General features: G+C 38.4%; 1 protein-coding gene across 10 annotated transcripts in view; it reads right to left on the bottom strand.

Moving 5' to 3' along the window:
* Nucleotides 1-22,593, bottom strand: part of LOC150104358 (intermembrane lipid transfer protein VPS13A-like) — a 2,072,875-nt gene that overhangs the window by 1,682,853 nt on the left and 367,429 nt on the right. For all 10 annotated transcript variants that reach the window (XM_090396324.1, XM_090396319.1, XM_090396320.1 and 7 more), the window contains one exon: nucleotides 4,879-5,028. In XM_090396324.1, coding sequence (XP_090252450.1) covers nucleotides 4,879-4,975 — 97 coding nt within the window. In that variant the 5' untranslated portion in view covers nucleotides 4,976-5,028. The remainder of the gene's footprint in view (nucleotides 1-4,878; nucleotides 5,029-22,593) is intronic.

Below are 22,593 nucleotides of genomic sequence, written 5' to 3' on the forward strand. Positions count from 1 at the left end.
TTATTCCCAAGAAGGAAACCTCCACACATGCTTCAGACTATAAGGCCTATTACTATATCTCCAGCAATTATTAGACTTTTACACAAGATTTTGGTTAGACAACTGCAGCAATTTGTACAGCACAACTATTGGCAAAGAGCCTTTATCCTTTCGGATGGCTGTGCCGAGAATATTTACCTCCTTTCCTCTCTTCTTTCAGATTCCTGACGCCACCTTAAGCCTCTATACATGGCATCACTGGACCTCCAAAAGGCCTTTGATAGCATCTCCCCTCCTGCTATCCTTAGAGAGCTATCCATTGCAGATGCCCAGAACTTTTCCTTATCTATGTTATGGAGCTTTATATAGGTGGCTCCATCTCTATCACAACAGAGGCCTGTGTGACCACAATATCTGCAGTGCGGGGTGTTCATCAGGGCAACCCTCTATCCCCCCTTTTATTCTTCAACTGCATCATAGATGAGTTTCTTTGCTCTCTTCCTAACTATATTGGTTACTCTCTAGGTGCCTCTTTCTTTAATGCTATAGCCTTTGCTGATGACCTTATTCTATTAGCCTCCACAAAGGAAGGCTTGCAGGAACTCCTTGACTAGGCAGTTGACTTCTTTCATATTAGAGGCATGAACATTAATGTTGAGAAGTCCTGTTCATTAGCTCTTGTCCCTTCAGGTCATGACAAAAAGCTAAAGGTCGAGAGTACACAGTTTTCCCTGCACATAAGGCCATTGCATGCATTGTGCATTGAACATCCTAGAGGAGTGGAGATACCTTGGTGCTATGTTCACTCCAAAGGGGAGGTCTTCTGTACCTTCTGCCTTAGAGTCTGGGCTTACTGCTTTGAGGTGAGCTCCTCTTAAGCCTAGCAAAGGCTCTTTATTCTGTCCTATTATCTCCTACATTGATTTTACCATAAGCTGGTTCTTGGTAGAACATCTCAGTACTGTCCTGAATGGATAGGGCTGTTCGTGCTGCCATTACCACCAGACACCCCAGTAGCATACTTCCATGCTCAGGTGAAGGATGGCTGGCTCGGGGTCCCATCACTAAGGTGGTTGGGACCACCTTAGTGATGGGACCACCTTAGTGATTTTATTTCTTGAATGGATATGGGACGGTAGAGCTGCGAGGCAGGAATAGACCTTGATAATGTGGATGAATCATTTCCAGAAAAATGCTGAAGTGGAGTGGAGAAGACCGAACTCCAAAACTCCATCTAAAATTCTAGCTAAGCAGAGTCCACGACTCTGCTTAGCTAGAATAGGAAAACTTGCAGCTTCATCCTCTCCTATCTGTAGAAAGGCTTTCCATAGTCCGATTATCCAAGAGGACTTTAGATGCATGAAAAAGTGGACCCAGTATCGAGACAGCAAGAGATGAGTATAAGAGATGAGCATCGTTGCTTTACAATACTATAGACAGCACCTCATTAGCAGAGTCACACTTGGTACCCCTACAACATCATTGGGTATGTGACAGAACCAGATTACTTCCTGGCTTGGAGTTTGTTGATTTAATAAGGACTAGAATAAATTCTAGAATAAAGGGCATTTATTCTAGTCCTTTATTTCTAGGCATTTATTCATATATCCTGCACAGCCCAATGGGGCAGTGATGACATTAGTTGTATGGCTGACTGCCGCTACACCGAGACTTTGTCACATATTTCTCAATGCTGTTTCCGAACACATGGTGTTCGTGTGAAGAGACATAATTCTGTGGTCTCCATATTGGCTAACCGTTTTAATAACAAAGATTGGGAGACCGCAGTTGAACCACACTATAGAACCACTTCTGGCATTAGAAAGCCAGAGCTGTAATGAGGAAAGATGGTGATGTCTGGGTAATTGATGCTCAGGTAGTGGGTGCTGGGCTCTCACTTACCTACTGCCATGAGAGTAAGGTCCAGTATGAGGAAAATGCAGAAGAGGAGTTTGGGGAGCCCCTCATTTAACCAGCGCCACCATCTCTCTAAACATTGTGTGTGGAGTGCAGCGAGTTATAGACTGTCTCTGCTTGGTTTATCCAAGAGTGATGTTAGTTATTTCTTTGAGGGCCCTGCAAAGTACACTGGTGGCCTGGCGTTACCATCAGCGCATGACAAATAGGATACCAAGGACTGGCGTCGGGTGATACCCTTGTACTTTAACACTTGTAAAGGCTTTGGCCTTTTGTTATGGCTTCAGTCTTCTTCAGTCCTTTTGGATGTGTTGTAAGAGTAGTACTGCTCTCTCAGTATGAAGTATAATGAAACAAAATAAAAGCCTCTATATACAAGTTGCCCCAGTCCTGAAAATAGTTCAGGTGCAAACTTGTTTGCTTACACTTGGATAAAGGATTAAACCAAGTATATAATTTCTAAGTATCTTTAATTTATAGAACCAAGTGGAATAACCAAGTGGAAAAACTTCCAATAAATATCTCTAATCAGGAGATAAGGTGTGACACCTTTTGGCAACTCATATATGAAAAAATATGACTTCTGCATTACTTAAACCTTGGTATCACCTCTGGGTCTAACTCCCACTGAGGAGACCTCAATAAAAGTCAAAACCAGTCTGGGTAGTGACCCTTCCCATAATGCATAGTATTATACATACCCATAACGATATGTGCTTTGCATTATGGGATACTAAGGCAAGTGATGTGAAGTAATAGGCTTCTATATACGAGTTGCCCCAGTCCTGAAAATAGTTAAGGCGCAAACTTGTTTGCTTACACTTGGATAAAGGATTAAGCTAAGTATATCATTTCTTGGTATCTTTAATTTATAGTATAACCAAGTGGGAAAACTTCCAACAAATATCTCTAATCTAAGTACTTTAATAATAAGGTTGACATCTTTTGGGAACTCGTATATGAAAAAAAAAAAATAAATAAATAAATATGTATATATATATATATATATATATATATATATATATATATATATATATGATATCTGCATTACTTCAACCTTGGTATCACCTCTGGGTCTGGCTCCCACTGACGAGACCTCAATAAGGGTCTTGCAGGCTTCTGTCTTAGAACAATGCTTGTGGAGTGTACTTTTTTGCTCTCTTTCCACTCCTTAGGGGAACCCTGCCCACTGCAAGACTTTCATTAAATAACCAGGTCAAGGGCATAACCAACTGTAGTGCACATTCCTTAATCATACGTTGTGATATGTCATCCATTCCTATAGCTTTATTCACATCTGAAAAAGTGCTCATTCAATAATTCCACTATATCTGTTGCAGCTGTTAGTCTGTTGCCATGACTATCCACCAATGTCAGTCTGCCATAATCATTCTTCCTCTTGCTTGCCATGTAGCAGAAAAATTCTCTCAAGTTAACCTTAGCCTGACCAGCAAATCTCCTCTCATACTGCACCTTTTCTTTCTTTACCATGCTCATCACCTTTCTAGCCTACACCCTATACTATAATAAATTTAGTTCAATCCTTTATCCAAGCGTAAGCAAACAAACTTTGCACCTGAAGCATCTTCAGGACTGAGGCAACTCGTGGTAAAGGTGGACCAAGCTCTCATCACTCCTTGTCTTAGTATCTCCCATAATGCAAAGCACATCTCCTTGCAGACATGTATAATGCTATGCATTAAGGGAAGGGCCACTACCCAGACTTTCCCAACAACACTATTCTTCTTTACCTGCTGCAATGACTTCCTCAATTTTCTATCAACATTCTTCTTCTCCCCAACTAAATCATTTGCACCTACGACTACCACTGACTTTGACACCCGGTAATTCCTTTTCTGCAACGCATCAGTTATTTGCTTTATTGTTCCACCAGGAAAGCATGTTTTGTGCACTTTATTAGTAATCACACCTCTAATGATCTAGTCGCCATACACTGATATATATATGACTATCCCTTGATTCTTTCTTTATAACATTAACTTCCTCCTTCTTATCACCAGCCAATCTCTCCTTTAGCTGTTTAATATCCTCTTCCAGATGTTTTGTTTCAGTTTTCATTTTCATTAACTCCTGCCAAAGATCTTCTACTGAGGTCCCGACATTTGCTCCCATTTCTAATCACTCTAATTTATACAGACACTTTTCACATACGTCAAGACTCATATTCGTTCTTCTCGTTTACCCAAACAGCCCACAGATCATTCACATTTTTCAGTGCATACATATAGCAGTTTTCGCAACACATCCACTGCGAAAAATCCAAGGCAAAGCCAAACTTTCATACAGAAGCTTTCCGTGCCACTGACATATATTTCTTTATGGAAGCCATCTTTAGAAGCTGAAGTAGTACAACAAACAAGTAGCAAAACACAACGTAAACAACAAAAAAATTTCAACAACACATGAAGGATACTTGTATCTAAACTGAAAAGAATGCAGCACAATTTGCTACAAAAAGCCACACACACTAATTAAAAACACTTTTTTTTTTTATCATGGCTCAAAACTACCACTATGCTCACTGTTTGTTTTTCCTTTTCTATACAGGTTCAAATGAAAAATTCTGGAGAACATCATGAACATTTCTTGAAATAAATGGAAATGTGTAGAAAAGATACCTGGTTTATATCTATTATATAACACTGAATCCCTACCTAATAAGAAAAGTGTGCAAATCAGTCATCCCAAAGTTCATTATTTGTAATTTGAACATTGAATTCCAGCTATCCTAAAATCTGATTTTTCCAAATAACAAATTCCTCTACCACTTAAGATGGTGAATATAATGTGACTCCCTGAATATTAAATCAGTCAATAAACCATTAAGAATTGCTGATTTTATCCTTATTTTCAACTAGGACTCACCCATATAAAAATGACCAAACAAACACACACACACACACACACATAATCACACACAGAAATAACATACAAAAAACATATGCATGACTTCAAACTTACCACTAAATATACCAATATTTAATGCTTCACTGTCTAAATCCTCAATATATTTTCCTAGGTACTTGTTCAGAACAAATGCTACGATGCCCTCAAACATCTTGTTAATGTAAGAGATAGAGCTTGATATTTACAACCAAATCATTACAAAATCTGCAAAGAAATAACATTGACAGATAAGAAAAATTTTATAATAATGTCCTTTTCACATTTTGAGAAATATTTATAAACAGTTTCAACAATAACACACACTACAAAGACCACTTGAAGAACTGCCTGTTGTGCTAATAATGAACATAATGCAGATCTATTAATACACTATTACATGCTTTTAGTCTCAGAATAGATGATCAGAAACGCTTTACTGGTACTTAACCATATATACATATAAAGATTCCATAATAAAGCAGATGGTCTGCTCTGTATCCTAAATTTTTATACTACAAAAAATGATTGGAAACTGAACTTTCATTTTTAATAAATTATTAATTTTAAAAATCCACTGCAAGTTGAAGTCCCCCTACACTTGGTTGCAAAGCATATTATACTTATATTATACTTAACAAGAAATTATATTCTTCTCAAACATAGACAAAGCATAAACATGAATTATTCTTATTATTATATAGATATCTACATGGAGTAAGAAGACTCATTGTGGGAGATCCATTATTCACACATTATACCTCTTCTTAAACTCATTCAAAGATGAAATACAACTACCTCTGGCAAGCCATTCTACCTATTGACCACTTTCCAAGAAAAAAATCTAGTCCTAATACCTTTGCTAACCACACACCTACACAGCTTTCACTGGTCACCCCTTATTCTCTCCCAGGGGTGAATTCTCCATGTTTGCTATGTGCAAGCTCATTACTTGAGAAAGAAGTAATATTTATTTGTTAATAAATGCATGCATTTATAAGCATTCCTTTTAGGCTTTTATTTTTGTAGACAGAAGACGTCTTAAGCTTGCGCGGCAATAATTGAGTTTTGCGTTGTGTATCAAAGTCGATGCTTGCTCGTCTAGTCAAAGCTACCTTGGCTTGCTCGGTTATGGGAGCTTCCAGGTCCTCGCTGCAGCACTGTGATTTCATGCATGCACATAGCCATTTCTGCTCCCTTCATGTAGTCTTAAACACAGGCCACATGCAGTCAAAGTAGCTCTAACCAGTGATCTTCAGCCAGCCTTTACAAGTGTGCGTGTTGCTTGGGAAAATTAACTTACAACCAACTTTTTACGACGATGTTATTGACCAGTTCATAGAAGAACCGTAGGGTAGAATTTTATTCAAGTAGCTAAATTGAAAAAGATAGAACATCATTTGTAAAATAAATGTTGTATTTGTATGATTAAATATACATAAATTTACATGGGTTCTTTTTGCTGTGCACTTTGGTATTGGTTTGGTCTAGCTACTCACTGATGAAGCCTCAAAAAAGGCTGGGGCCGGTCTGGGTGGTGGCCTCCCGCCATGGTGTAGTAACAGCGTGCATTTCCTGGGAGGTTTGTTTTTGCATTGTGGAGGGTGCCTGGGAGTGGCGAGCGGAGCTTTACTGACTTTGCTGCGAGTTCTTCGGTGTTGTGCTGCGTGCTGGGGTCACTTGCATTATCTCATGCTGGTGGTCGCCGATGCTTTGTGGTTTGCTGTGTTCGGCGTGAGGCTCTCTGGTTCCAGTCTTTGAGTTTCTTATTTGGTTTTGGAGCAGTGTGGGATTTGATATCCCCTTAATTTAAATTAAAGAAAGGGGTGACCTGCAGGCACACGAACTGTATAAAGTGCAGGCCAGAAGGGTAACGAGTGTGGTAAAAACAGCAAAAGCCGATTATGAAAGGAAACTAGCTATGCAAGCAAAAGAGAATCCCAAACAGTTCTTTCAATATGCTGCAATCAAGAAAAAAACTGTACATGGCAAAATGATTTTAAGGAATGATGATGTTAAGGAGGTTACTGAATCCGTCGCTATAGTGGAGTTACTGAGCGCACACTTTGCAAAAGTATATCATCCAGGTGGTGACATTGAAAAAATGAAGGAACCATTAGTTTATACGGGAATTGTGATGAATGAAGTGGAGGTGAATAGTCTATTACAGAACCTTAATGTGAATACATCTGTGGGATTGGATGGTATACCAGCATGGTATACGGGTCTTGCATGAAGCGGCTAAGGAATTATCAGTGCCCTTGACCATGTTGTTTAATCTGAGTCTCGTGTCTGGTTTAGTCCCGAAGGTGTGGAAAGAGGGGAAAATAGTTTCACTGCATAAAGGAGAATCCAAGACTATGGTTGCAAATTACCGACCGATCAGCATATCAGGAGTCGTTGTCAAGGTCTTGGAGAAAGTAGTCAAGGGAAAAATACAGGAATGGATTGATGAAAATGAGATACTGTACAGGGGACAGCTTGGCTTTGTGAAGGGTAGATCATGCCTCAGTAACTTGCTCAAGTTTTATAACAAGGTGATGGCTGAACTGGATAAGGGAAATGGGTTTACAGTGATACTACTGGACCTGGAAAAGGCATTTGACAGGATACCACATGGAATTCTAATCCGTAAACTACAACATATGGGAATGGATATAGGGTTGGTGAGATGGATAGGTGGGTGGTTGATGGAGAGATATCAAAGAGTAGTTTATTCAGGAGTAGAGTCCAAAAGACGGCCCGTGACTAGTGGTGTGCTGCAGGGTTCTGTTCTTTGACCACTGCTGTTTAATCTGTTCATTAACGATATAGGGAAGGATCTAAGTGGAACAGTTCATTTGTTCGCTGATAATGCAAAGTTGGGTACAGCAATGTGGCAAAGTGTAAGGTTATGCACGTTGGGGTGAAAAGATTAGCAGCAGCATACCACATTGGTGGAACTGTACTCCAGGAGATTGATGAGACCAGGGACTTGGGAGTGTTGGTGGATGGGGAGATGAGGTTTAGGGGGCACATTGCAAAAGTAGCTAAATCAGCTCATCAACTCACTTGGTTGTTGAAAAATACCTTGATGAGCAGAGACAAGCAAGTTATTGTACCTCTGTACCGAGCCTTGATGGGACCTCATCTCGACTACTGTGCCCAGATTTGGTCACCTCGGTTCCTTCTTGATGGGGAGGAGGTGGAGAGGATCCAGAGGCGAGCGACTAAGATGATAGCAGGTCTATGGAATGAACCATATGAGAACAGGTTGAAGATTTGTGGGTTTCAGAAACTGGTTGATAGGCAGAAAGGATGAGGCATTCGGATTGCTAAAGGGATTCTGTAGGATTGATTCAGGGGATATTTTTGAGATCAGGACTGGTGGTGGGAGAACTGGGGGACGCCTCTGGAGGCTGGGCAAGAGTGTGGTTAGCAGTGGGTGTTAGAGCTGCGTTCTTTACTTTTAGAGTGGTAAATGAGTAGAATAAGCTGCCTGAGTCTGTTGTGGGTGCTGTGACGGTGAGCGAGTTCAGGGCAAGGTATGATAGATACTGTGAGAATGTCGTATAGTTGTGTGGACATGATGTTTAGGGCCTCCCTCGATGAGTCTAAGGACTCCCTGGAGTCGCCCGAAATAATAATAATAATAATAATAATAATAATAAATTTCTAAATATATAGTTTTAAATAGTCAGTAATTCATTATTCCGCTAATCAGACTTCAATCACACCTCTCACTCCCTGAATGATAACAAGAGCAAGCATGAATTTCAAGACCTGCATTCACCCCTGTTCTCTCCCTTCTTGCAAAAAAAAGTCTGCAGTGTCAATCCTATAAAAGCCCTTTAATAACTTAAATGCTTCATTCCTCTTAACTCTTTATCGGCTATCAGCTAATTTTTTAAGCCTGCAAATTGTCAATCTATTCTCACATGAATCATTCCATAGACCTACCACAATCTTTGTCACCCACCTCTGGATCCTCTCCACCACTTCTTCATCCCATATCTGGGAAAACAGATCACTGCACAGAAGTCCATATGTGGTTTTGTTAAAGCCCTCATATACGGGAACAATAATCTCTCTATCCCTGCTTGTTAGTGTGTTCTTCAACAGCGAACATAATCTAATGTGCTGTTTTGATTCACAATATGCAATCTACTCCCTGTCCACAATAATCCTCAAGTCCCTGGCCGCATCACTTTCCTGTAGTTCGGTTCCATCAATACAGTGCTCAGTTTGTGATTTCTCCCAAACATGCATCACCTTTCACTTGGCCACATTAAACTGGCAGCCATTTACCTTTCCCGTTATTATTATTATATTACACCTCCAGGGAGTTCAAGGACTCATCGAAGGAGGGCACCTACTCTACAACTCTGTCTACTCTACAGCTCATTCTAACTGCAACTACACCAATACCATCTACCACCCACCACCACTAGTATTTCCACAGATATCACAAAAAATCCGTGCTCTTGGCGGGATTCGAAACTGCAGCCTTTTGGCTGGAGAGCAGATACACTAACCACTCGGCCAGCCAGGCTGGCATTGCCCTTACTGATAGTATATTTAAGTTTTCCTGCAGGATCTCTGCATCACCATCATTTATCATTGCTTTACCCAGTTTAGCATCATCAGCAAACAACTTAATATTGTCTGTCAAATCATTACCTATATCATTGATATATACAAAATAAACAACAGAGGACCAAGTACTGAACCCTGTGGTACAATGCTGGTCACTTGCCTTCTCCTGGACTCACCGCTCCATAAAGCACTCTGATATCTGTCTCAGACATCCTCTAATCCAATTAACCAGATTTATATCCATCCCCATTTGCTCCAATTTTGCAATGGAGTTCTGTGTGAAGTCTTGTCAAATATTTCTGCAAAGCCAAGCAATATCACTCAGTAGCCATTTCCCTTATTCAACTCCACCATCACTTTATTATAAAAAGTAAGCAAATTACTAAAGTAGGTCCTACCCTTCATGAAACCACATTGTCCCTTATATGGAGTATCATATTCCTCACCACCCAGTCCTGAATTCTGTCTTTCATCAATTTCTCCAATACCTTAACCACCACTCCTGAAGATGCTGATTACCTAATAATTTGCTACTTCTGTCTTGAAGCCTCCTTTATGCAATGAGACTATTTTGCCTTCTTTCCACTACACTGGCACCTTCTCAATACTGAGGCTTAAATTAAACTTACCTTCATGACTACTCTACTTATATATATAGACTTGCATTCCATCAACAGCCAAGAGTCAATACTCAGACTGGTTTAAAACCAGTCTGGGTACTGACTCTTTCCATAATATGCATGTGTGAAAGGAAGTGTGCTTTGAATTATGGGATATTGAAGCAATACTGAGCCTGGTTTCAAACTTTATTGAGGTCTCATCAGTGAGAGCTAAACCTAGGAAGATACTTGGTAAAGGTCAAAATTGGCCTGAGTAGTTATCCTTCCCATAATGCATAGAAATATACATGTTCATCCAAAAGGAAGTGCACTTTGCATTATGGGATACTGAGGCAACTGATGCGAAATCAACAGCTGCTATTATATACAAGTAATTATTAAGACACTTCATGTGAAACTCTGTTTATGCTTGGGTAAAGGATTAAAACAAGAATATAATTTGTCAAACATATTCAGATATAATATAACATTGTAACCATGTTAAAAAAATTTAAAAAAAAACAACTCTACAACTATCTCTGAACTAAAGTACACAACCTTTTCATTGCTAAACTGAAATTATCGAACATTTTAAAAATCGCGTCCTTGCTGAGATCAAGTATTCTCAAGTACACTTTTATATTAAAAACTATATGCCAAAATAACTTTTAAAGATGTCTGAATTTTGCAGGCAAGTATCCACCATTTATTATGAATATAATTCAGTTCAACTCAATGACTTCTCTATATCTGCTATTTGAAGGTAAATATTTGTATTGGTGCACATAGTTCACGAAATCTCCAGGCTAATGTGTCATGTTGTCAATGCCTTCCCAGATATTGTAAAAACAGTAGAAGTGTGAAGGTTGGCCACAGGTCGAAATTCCATAAAATGATTAGGAAAGAGAGAGACAGTTACAGCAATCACCCAATAATGAAGTCCCATTTGTAATAGAATAAAATAAGAATATGGGGGTTAACAGATCAGATATAAGTTCTGATGAATGTTTGCATAAGGACTAATCCTTTCATTGAAAGGATGATATAGTAGTAAAGAAAGATTTTTTTCCCCTACCTCCTGTACATAACAGTTCTAAATTCACATTTTACAGACATTTTACAAACTAAAAACATGGAAAACATAACCCTTAGAGATTATCAACTAATTCTCATAAACGAAATTTTTCAAAACTTCTACACCTCAAGAGCAAACAATAAAATTGCATGTGCATCACCTGGTGACCAATCCCTTGGCTGATGGGAGATGTCTTCATCTCAATTCAAACACCTCACACTTGAAGTGGAAGGAAGTGGGGAGAAAGAAGACTTGTGTGTGACAATATCAACTATGCATATACCCCATTTCAAAATATATCAATGACTAAATTTAGAAAGGATGATGTAGGTAGTATAACATGTTTGATATTGTATAAAAATACTGCGCAAAATGTTCAATAAAACATGATCTATAAATATCACAGTTCTGATTTATCCTTGATCTGAAAACAAATAGCCTAAAGTTTTGTATGTGATATTTTATTTTAAATATAAAAGAAAATTGTAAAAAGAAAATTGTGAACATAAGTCAGCAAGGAGAGTTTGGCTTCTATTTTTTATTTTTAGCAGTGAATAGGTTAATAATATGGTGATGCATCATTTTACTACTTGTATATGGAAAATATATGACTTCTGCATCAATTTAATCTTTGTATCTTTCTTGATCTAATTCCCAGTTATGAGACTTCAAATAAAAATCTGCACCAGTGAAAGGAAATGTGCTTTGCAATTTACATATATGCAAGCAGACTAGTCATGAAGGTACTTCACATGCAAATTTTGTTTGCTTACACTCAGGTGAAAGATTAAAACTGGTGGTTGAACCGTGGAATGCATTGCCCGAGAGAGTGGTTAGAGCAAGAACAGTCAGCGAGTTCAAGGAGTGGTATGATAAACTTTGTGTTTCCTAAGAACGACCTCCCACGATGAGTCTTTTGACTCCATGGAGGCCTGGATGATAATAATTTTTTGTCAAGTATAATATACAGTTGTGAGTTATTATTAACAGACTTGTGGTAGGAGATCTCATTCAGCCATCAACATATTACTACCTTAATCCTTAAGTAAAACCTCTGATTCTAATGCTAACATAAACCACTCATCAATTACCTGTGTTAATTTTTTTTTTTCCTTGGAGCCCTACATGCTAATGATATCTGATAGCTCTGATAAAAGTTCTTCGTATCCTAGATGGGATTCGAAGCCAAGAATCCAAACAAAGTGCTCCATCCAAAACGAACAAGCAATCGAGAATCTCAAAATTTTATCTACTAACTAGCGTGATACCCGTGCTTCGCTACAGTATATAACTACTGTGCTGTAAATCCATTTTGACTCCAATAAACTTTCCTTTGATTGCAATGAACAATTTAAATTCAGCACAGCTATCCCATGTCAGGCAACACCCTGTAATTATTAAAATTCATGGTTCCATTGAATGAAATGACTAACACCACATTCATGTTCAGGTTGAAACGCCCTTTAATTTGATACTTCACATTATATTTTTAGACATCTGTACATATAATTCGAAATTTATAGATGTTTGTTATTTAAAAACAATCAATTATAATATTCTTGGTATATAACTTTTTTTTTGTTTCATTAATTTTTTTTATTGGTTTTGTGATATAATAGCATAGTACCTATACTTTGCAAAGATGTTTGCAAAAGTAAATGAAAATTAATAAAGAAAAGTATATACAGTTTGAATAAAGAAAAGCATGCTGATGCAGAAAAACGAAGTGAAATTCGAAATATAACATTTGATGAAATAAAAAAAAAGAAGACTGTAGTGAAAAAAATAACGTGAAAAATACCTACAATCTTTTTTCTCTACTTAAAGACCTATTTGTAGACCACATTGGTGGCTCTCCCCTCAAGTGCTAAGATCACCAGGCTGCTGGGTGAGCTCACACTGGAGCAGGCCACATAGAACTGCCCATGTGAGAAGCAGTCCTCCCTCGAGTCAATCGCTGCTACCTTCAAGGTCTGCTATGCTATGACCCCTGGGACTTCTTGATGGTCATAGCAAAGCAGACCTTGAGGGAGCACTGCAGCCTCTTGAACTCGAAGGGGGTACTCTGAGTGGTATGCGTGGTATGAACAACTTCCCCTGAGTACAACCAGTAAACACTGTGGCCTCAAGGATGTTCCGTGGACAGCCTTTACTCACAACCTGGTGCCATTACAGAGTTTGGGTGGGTTCAGGTTCCATAGCACTGGAGGCCCCACTTTGAGGAGAAGCATGTGTGCTGGGAAGCCAGGAGAGTTGAGGAACTCCATTGGATAGTGGACCGTGTCATCCATTTGCACCACCGAGTCCACAGACCTGTACTCCATTTCTTCCCCTTCAAACAAGTTAAGTAGAGTGTCATTAATGATGGCAGCCTTGTCGTTCTTTGGGATTAGAATGGCACACTAGCACAGCCCATTCATGGACTTCTCCTTGATATCAGGGTATATCTAGCTGTGAAGTATTCTAGAGCCATTACTACTGAGCCTAGGCTTGCAGGGATGGTCACCTTTCCCTCAGACTCAGGATACTCTCCCTATTTTGAGTAGGAGTTCAGAGAATTGCCCAGCAAAGATATTGCCTCTGAAATGGACCCTCATGTTCTTCCTGAAGAGAGTTTCCAGATGAGGGCCATAGATACAATGCCTTAACCTTGTCAGCTTGAGTTCCCCTTAGCACTACTGGCAGTCTACCAGAAGTCTCCGGCCAGCAGCATGTGACTCTCCCCCCCCCCCACCATCACTCCACCGTTGCCCCTGATGTCTTTGAGTGAATGCTCAGTGCCTCAAACCCTACCCCCCCCCCCCCTTGTGCACCATGGTGCTCATCCCAAAAAGCTTACAGTCCCACAGCAATTGGGCCATGTTGCTTTGTTTTGAGATGCTGCACAGTGGTGTTTCTGCATGGATGAGGTTGAGGGGAAGAATGGGCGTCTTGCCCCCCCCCCTCCAACAACGTAGCAGCAAAGCCTAAGGATGCAACAGCCAAGGCAATGACACGATCACTCCTTACCTTCACCCGGAGCAAATTGATGAGGAATGTCTTCCCAATACCACCAGTAGCATCCAGGAAAAGACCTGCTCTCAACACCTGACTCAATGCTGCTAAGGACCTGTCCCTAGACAGTGAGCCCATGTTATTCGACACCACTTGTGCTAAGGCATTTGTGTTGGCTGGTCTCAATCAGGTAGTCCCTGTTTCCCAAGACTCCTCCAGACCTTGTTGCAGGCCATACTGTTGTGGCAAGCCCTGTCCTCCCAAAGCCAATATTGCATCCTCAATCAGCACCAGGCATCTGTTGTACACTTCATCCATCACCTGCTGCACAATGCCTTGCAACTCCTTCTCCATGTGCTGCATGATGTCCTCTGAGAGATTGTCTTTGTACTTTCCCAAAGATTCAGAGGAGCAAAGAATTGACAGAACACCAATTTAACTGTGAGGAGCTCCCACAGCTTGAAGGGAGAATCACACAGGGCAGCTTCCTCCAAGGTAGTGTCCCAGTGCTTGTCATCCTCCAGCAAACCTAATGCCTTGCATGTCGACTGCAATGTGGGATGGAGGACACCATTCATAGTCTTCAGCTCTGAAAAGGATTGGACCTCATTTAGCAGCATGTGCGAGATGATAATACTTGGTGTAGAGTTTGGGTGGATGGTGTACACCCTTCCCAGCATGTGATCCTTCTTCACTCGTGGCCAGCCATCGACATCCTTCCCCCGCTTCCTTCTCATGAACTTGTTATTCTTCCGAATTTGCAGGAATTGGGTTTCCTGTGGAGGTGCTAGACTTCCTACCAAGTGATACACCTGCTCCTGAACTTTGAAGGTCAGAATGAAGCTGCCTCGTAGAATCTGCTTGACCCCAAATGATGTCACGTTGAAGCAACCATTGTACTTCTGAACACGGTCCATGAAGTGAATGTGCTCAGGGTGGATGTAATTACCAGGCTGTAGAGAAACTCGAGCACAGATTCGAAGGGTAGAAGCTGCACCTTGTAAGCACTGCAGCACATGCCGGGGGGGCCCCTCCTCGTTCCACTTGAGGGCATTGTAGTACTGGCACTTGTAGCTCATCATATCCAGAACCACAGTGCTGTCTTGACCTTCCACGGAAGTGTTCACCTTTCTACTAGTCTTCCAGGATTGCTTTGCTCATATCCAGACTCTGTCACTCTGTGCACCTTGGGGCAATTTTGTTGGTACTTGGCCACTGCAGGATTACTCTGTGCACATTTCCTTGCCACATCCTTAAGTTGATTCCTCCTTTTAGCGTTGGTGTATCTGGCATGATGTTTGCCAAGAGCCTTCTTAGGAACAGGAAGGGGTGATGGCTGTGAGAGGTGTGTGACAGAGTCGGGCTGAGGGAAGGGTGGTGTGCTGAATACTTCTTTAGGTTCACTTTACAGATACACATCGAAATGGCCCCTAGAAAGGTCCTACATAAAGCGTAGCCTCCTACGCTTTACGTAGGACCTTTCTAGATAAACTCCTGTGGTAGACCTCGAAGACGAATTCGAACTTGTAGCCCAGCGACCACCAGCTCGCACAAACCACCATATGTAAAGGGTTGGGACATGTGAGCAAGGTACTCAACAGAGCTGATGTAGTTGTCCTGCTCGCTGTTGTGGAACATCATGGAGAACTCCCAGTTGTCCACCATATGCCTCACAATTAGCTCACACAAATCCCTAGCCATTAGTTGAGTGCTACATGAGATAGGAGAGGGACCAGAATATGCAGGCTCTGTCTCCTGTGATGGGAACAATGGTGTGAGGCGAAATCTCCCCATTAACATTTAAAAAATCAACTGTCATACTGACTGTAAAAAAAAAAAAAAAAAAAAGAGAAGGGACAAAATGCAATAAAAAGTGAAAAATAATCCTTTCTGAAATATATCCTGAAATATAAGAAAATCTCCAATTGCTATTTTGTTTTTATTACAAGAGTAACATTAATGCAAAACGATTACATAATAATATTAATTAAATGTTTGCTCTAAGGGGATATCACACAATAAAACTGTTTATAAGCTTTGTCCGCCTCTGTCGATATACCGTATTTTTCGGACGATAAGACGTACCCCAAATTTATGAGAAGATTTTTAGAAAAAATATTTTATTATATAAAGATATTCACAAATTCTTACTTAATTTTCATTTATTGTTACAATCATTTGTATTAGCAATATCCAGCTCATCTTCACTCTCGGTAGGTACTATCACTGGTCTCGTTAATGTCACCTTGCGTATTACTTTCGTCTGAACTATTGTTGTCACTCCCTTCAAAAACTGCATCATCTTCGGTACCATCCATCGCATTACTTATCCCGCATTTCTTAAATGACTTTATAATCGTTTATTCTTTCACAGCTTCCCATGAATTTTTCACCCAGGTACATACTTCTGAAAGTGTTGGCCATTTCATACATCCTGTTGTTGTAACATCGTGATTTGGCTGTGCCATCCATTTGTTCCATTCTTCCCGCATAAAATTTTTGAATGGTTTATTAATAGATCCGTCCAAGGGTTGTAATTGACTTGTAAGGCCTCCAGGAATGACAGCTAATTCTGTATTCATTCCTTTTAGAAGCTTCTTGGTTGATTCTGTTTTATGCGCTCTGAATTGATCCCACACGAACATCGCAGGTTTTTTAAACAACACACCTGGATGTTTTACTCATATCTTTTGTATCCATAATTTCATTCTTGTTTCGTCCATCCAGCCTTTATCTTGAACGTGGATAATAATGCCACGAGGAATTTCATCTCTCAGTAACGTTTTTCTCTTGAAGATTAACATGGGGGGGGTAGTTTTGTTCCGTCCGCGCAATAAGGCTAAAACTACAGCAGTGTAGTGAGTTTTTTCGTCACCTGTTGTTTTGATCACTATTGATTTGGCGCCTTTTGAATCTACTGTCCGATTTGAAGGAACATCAAAAGTTAGAGGCACTTCATCCATGTTCGCAATTTGATTAAGCTCAAAGTTAAATTTCCTTCTCGCTGATATGACAAACCTATGAATTCTATAATTTTAGCTTCATAGTCAGCCGGCATTTTTTGGGCTAGAATGGTTTTTGTACGCATGCATAACCCGTGTGTCTTTTCATAAATCTAAAGCACCAAGACGGTGATCCGGTAAAATCTAAAATTCCATTAGCAGTTGCCCATCGTTTCGCTTCAAAAATGATAATTTTCGTAGAAACAGATATTCCCATGTTTCGATGATTTGTTATTACCCAATTTTTCATTTGTACTTCTAATTCTGGCCATTTTTCTAGGTGCGAATGGAATGTTTTCTTGTGTTTACATAGCAGTTTTAATTGTTCCCCTTGTTTTCTCCACTCGCGATTCATTTTTTCTGTTGGTAGTGGACCAAAATGTCTTTCTGCTGCTGTTTCCATATTGTTTTGCATAATTTATCACATTTAATTTATAACTCACGTTTTAAGATAAAAATTTTAACGACTTATAAAAAATAATTCATATGAACCGTACAAAAGCACATATGTTTACACACTAATGACTATTGACGCTCTAAATCGGTGATTCACCCACATGCAGCGAATAACCTTCGGTGGCGTACTTACTAATTTTATTAACATATTGCGCCAGTAATTGAACTTCGCTAACAGCTTCGGTACAGTGTAAAGATTCGTATTTAAATATTACCTTCGGACCATAAGACGCAGCACAATTTTAAGTCGATTTTTCTATGTAAAAAGGTGGGTCTTATGGTCTGAAAAATACGGTAGTTGCTAGACCAACCAATCTTTCTTGGGTCAAACATTTTGGAGTTGGCTCCAAATTTAACAGAAACTAATTACATAAATTTTCAATCACAGGATAACGTATTTAATTGTCGAATATCACTAAAAGTTCTGAAAAAGAACTGATTCACAAGTATGGCAAAATAACTGAAACAGGAAGTAGTCCGACGAACAAATAATTATTCACAGAATACTCACATGCATGCCATGCACATGCACTGTTTTAACTCTTCAGCCAATCATTCACACAAGTCACAACTTCACTTGCGAGAGCGCTGTCATCTGTGCCGCTAACACGCTTCTACAAGTCTACTCGCCACCTAGCGTATACTGATGTAACTACAGAAAATAACGAACCTGTACTTTCATCGAGAATAAACATATTTCTTATTGCTGAATGTATGAAGTAATGATACGTAACTTCCAATACACATACTTTTTGTTAGTATAAGTAGGTAGAGCTTGTGAACTATACTTGGTACAGAGTTAATTTGTTTGCGTTAAATTTGGCGCCGACTCCAAAAAATTTAAATTCATATATTTAAGAAAGGATTAGTTTTCACTTTTTAGTGTTTTTTTTAATGTCGGTTTTATTGGGTTTTTTTTTAAAGTTTCTTAGCTTTGTTGTTTCATTTTTATAATTATATAGATAACCTGCAAAAAAACTGTTAGGGGACCACCAGTGAAACGTCCTCTTTCGAATAAAAAATACCCCTTAGGGGTGAAATTTGAAAGAAAAAAAAACGTTAAAACACTTTCAAGATTTTAAAAAGACATCTATATGCCAAAAAAGAATGTTATAACTCAACAAACACAGGAGATACGATGAGTTCTATAATTAATCCCAAATCTAGATTCGCCCCTTTAGGTGTTGATTAGTGCAAAATCCTGAATTATGTTTTTAAGCATTTGTATGGGTAACCTTTGTAAGCAAACACCAAGTCGATATCTCATCGGGCTTTAAGAGATATTGAGGAATCCGTGAAACATGTTACCCTTTTCACCTCCTTGGGGATCGAATTTCTAAAAATCCCTTCTTAGTGGATGCATACGTAATGAAAGGAATATACTCCTCTAATTTCATGTTTCTAGGTCCAGGAATTTGGGCTGGGCATTGATGAGTCAGTCAGGAGATTTGTTTTTATATATACTCGTGTATATATATATATATATATATATATATACATATATATATATATATACATATATATATATATATACATATGTGTGTGTGTGTGTGTGTGTGTGTGTGTGTGTGTGTGTGTGGAAATGGAAATAGTGATATGGAAATTTCGTGTAAGTATGAATTTTTAAGCAAGCTCTTTATCAGGACTGTCGCCAGATTAGATCGCCCCTGATGGATTAGAAGACAAAAAAAAATCTCCAACTGCTATTTTGTTTTTATTACAAGAGAAACATTAATGCAAAACGATTACATAATAATATTAATTAAATGTTTGCTCTAGGAGGATATCGCACAATAAAACTGTTACCAACCAATCTTTCTTGGGTCATTGCTGTTCACAAATAATTTTTGATTTAATCAGTTTACGCTTGGAAAAACTTCTTTTCGCACTTGCTGCTAATAGGAATTGTTAGCGTAGCGTCGGCGCCTACCGCAATATGGCTGAACGAACGCCTTTATTAAGCCGAGTCGTGAGGCAGCCTGCCTCTATGCTACACCCTGTCGATGGTGCTGCTCTTTATTAATCAAGACCAGAGCACTTAAGATATTTCAAAATAGCCTCCTTAATCAATCTTTTCCGCAACCTTAATAATAACAACTGTACTGTTAACATTTCTCAAAGCACTTTTTATCTCCGTGAACTTCAAAATACGGGTAACCCTCGTATAACGCGGTACTTATACAACACGGTCTACAAATTGTAGTAACCCTTTATCTTTTCATATATTTTTCATATTTTTCACTGTGCGACTTAAAAATCAAATTTTATCTTCGTTAAATTCGCGTCTGCCCGTATCGCGCATGTAGTTATAAGTAGTGAATTTATATTAGGGGAAAATACCTTTCAGCACGCATGTACGTCAATTGTTACCGTATAAAGTGTTTATTGTTGAAAATTGTCTGCGTTTTCTGCCAGGAAAGCACATTAAAAATCATAAGCGTGTTAATCACAAGCTCAGCACTTTATTTTCTGGTGAGTTACATACAATATGTAATGCTTTTTTATGTAAAAGTTTTATTTTTTATAGTAATGGCCACTTACAGGGCTTTTGCGATATGGTTGAAAACGAAATTAGTGAATTAACTGATGGGGAAATAGATTTAAATTAGGAGGAACTGGTACAATTAATAGATGACCTCGAACAAATGGCTGGGAAAGTTCTGCCGAAGATTATGATTGTGATGAATCCGTTAAAGAATTCAGTTTAACGAAATTAGCAGAAGGATTGGACTTGGCAAGAAAGTTGGAACGTTATTTTACGGATAATGATCCCTCAATGGAACGCTCCGGAAAATTCACGAGGCAGTTGGATATTTGTTCAGCTCCAGATTATGAACTTAATAAAAAAAATTGCAGGCATAGTGGTAAGCAAGGTCTTATTACTGACTTCTTCATAACTAAACCAGCCGAAATATGCAATGAGAATTATAGAAATGATGTGCAAGAGATTTCAAGTGATGACGAGTTCCGGTCACTCGTTAATAAAGAACATCTACGAAATGTTTCTTTTGAAGACAGTGATGACGATTAAAATATGCACTTTATTTTATTTTGCCTAAACTATTTATGGATTATGGGCAATGAAGTTTACGTGCAATTTGTATTTTTATAAGTTTATATTATGTTTTGTTTCATAGTTTATGTTTTCTTAACTTACATAAATTAGCTGAATTAATTTTTTTTTTTGGATGTCATTATTGTTTATATAATTAAAAAAAAAAAAAAACGATTTCGGAACCTAACATCTGCGTTATACGGGTTACCTGTAATTTTTTCTTCATTTTTCCTTCCTTTTTATCTTTCTCACTCTTTCTGAATTAACCAATAAGAAAAAAATGGTACCCCCATTCTGAAATTATCTCATAAAATTATCAATTTTCTTCGGAATGCATGCATCATAGCAAGAATCAACCAATCAAAATATATAAAAAGAAATAAGAGACATAAATTACAGTAAACAATTAAAACTGAAAACCTTTTATTTTCACAGAATTTCCACTCAAGTCTCACAGTATTATCAATTCAACTGTGTGGTTGAAAAGTAAAATAACAATTAAAAAAAACCGTAAAGCGCATGTCCCAAATATCACATATTACAATTATTCGGTGATCTCGGAATTTATATACCAGGAGAGTCCAAAGAAAAAATAAATAAAAGAATAATACATACACAGGTGCACACACATACACCTAGTCTCTCCTGGTATCTAAAATGTCGAGATCTCCTAAAGCTGTGATATCTCATGTGTGGCTCCGTGGAAATAATACGGAGATGTCACCTCTGTACGGAAGTGCGATTTCAGTTTTCTATATACGTTATGGCTTTTCTTTCGGCTTCTAAGGTGAAATTATTAAATGCAGCGAGCAAAGTAAAACCCCACTAGCAGCTTCGCTTTGGAATAAAACGAAGTTAAGCATAATATCCCAGCTATTTGAAGTATAATTACACAGTGTGTGTGTGTGTGTGTGTGTGTGTGTGTGTGTGTGTGTGCATATCCTTTAAACATTCTACTATTAAGAAAAAGTTTACAAATATACATTAAAGTGAGGAACGGAACAACATGCGAAATAATTAATATAAACTCTTCCAGCAAATAATTATTATTACATAACACCTCCATATACATTATGCACTGGATGCCACTACAGATCCCAAATAATTTAAATTGTATTTGCACTGTTTTAAAAAGTATGGCAAAATATAAAAAATATTTAAAAAAATAAAAATTAATCCCGATTAAAAATAATATGTCCATTCTTAAAAAAATAATTGGACACGTACTTATCAATAAAAAGGAATAAACGAAGGGATGAAAACTGAAGATATTCCATACACCTTCTTCAACCCCATATAGAAACGGGAACAGTAGGTTTTTATCCTTCAGATCTTCTTCTACATTATCTTTCCACCTCTTCTTCGGTCTTGCTTTTTTTCTTCCTCCTTGTATTTCTATCATGATACTTCGCTCCCTCATATTTTTCATGTCGCCTCGTTACATATCCATACCATATTCCTTATGGAAGATATCCCATACACCATTCATGTAAAAAAGATAACAGGCATGGTTGTGTGATCTCTGAAAGAGTACCTTTATGTAAATCATATTTATGTTGATGCAAGAAAACCAAGCACCAAAGAACGCAATGTGCAGAACCAAAATGCAAGAAATGCCTCTTTATAAGGCTTGTGACTGAGAATTGCAATCATGAAATGGAAGAAATGAAAGATGATGTGCAAATATAGATACAAGCGTATCCATTTGTGATTGTGACTGAAAGACTTGAATAAACGGGGGGGGGGGGGAAAGTGTTCAGTTACATTGCTAACTAAACCTGGACATTAAACTGAAATAATTCTGCTTAGGAGAATAAAACATGTTGACGGTGACTACTAAACCTGGATCACACGAAGGAACCAACTATTTATCACCAGTGATATCAAGTAGAATTTCTTATCTAAATCAAAAATGTCAGAGAATAAAAATCACTTCAAATATCACAAGAGCAAGTAATAAATCAGAAAAAGAAAATAAAAAGCGAATAAATTAAAAAGGTGGCTGGTAGACAGATACCAAAAAGTAATATATGGAGG

This window comes from Typopeltis vanoorti, chromosome 8 (genome assembly GCF_054136105.1).
Source record: "Typopeltis vanoorti isolate ZY-2024b chromosome 8, IOZ_Tvanoo_1.0, whole genome shotgun sequence".
In the NCBI taxonomy this organism is placed as follows: domain Eukaryota; kingdom Metazoa; phylum Arthropoda; class Arachnida; order Uropygi; family Thelyphonidae; genus Typopeltis; species Typopeltis vanoorti.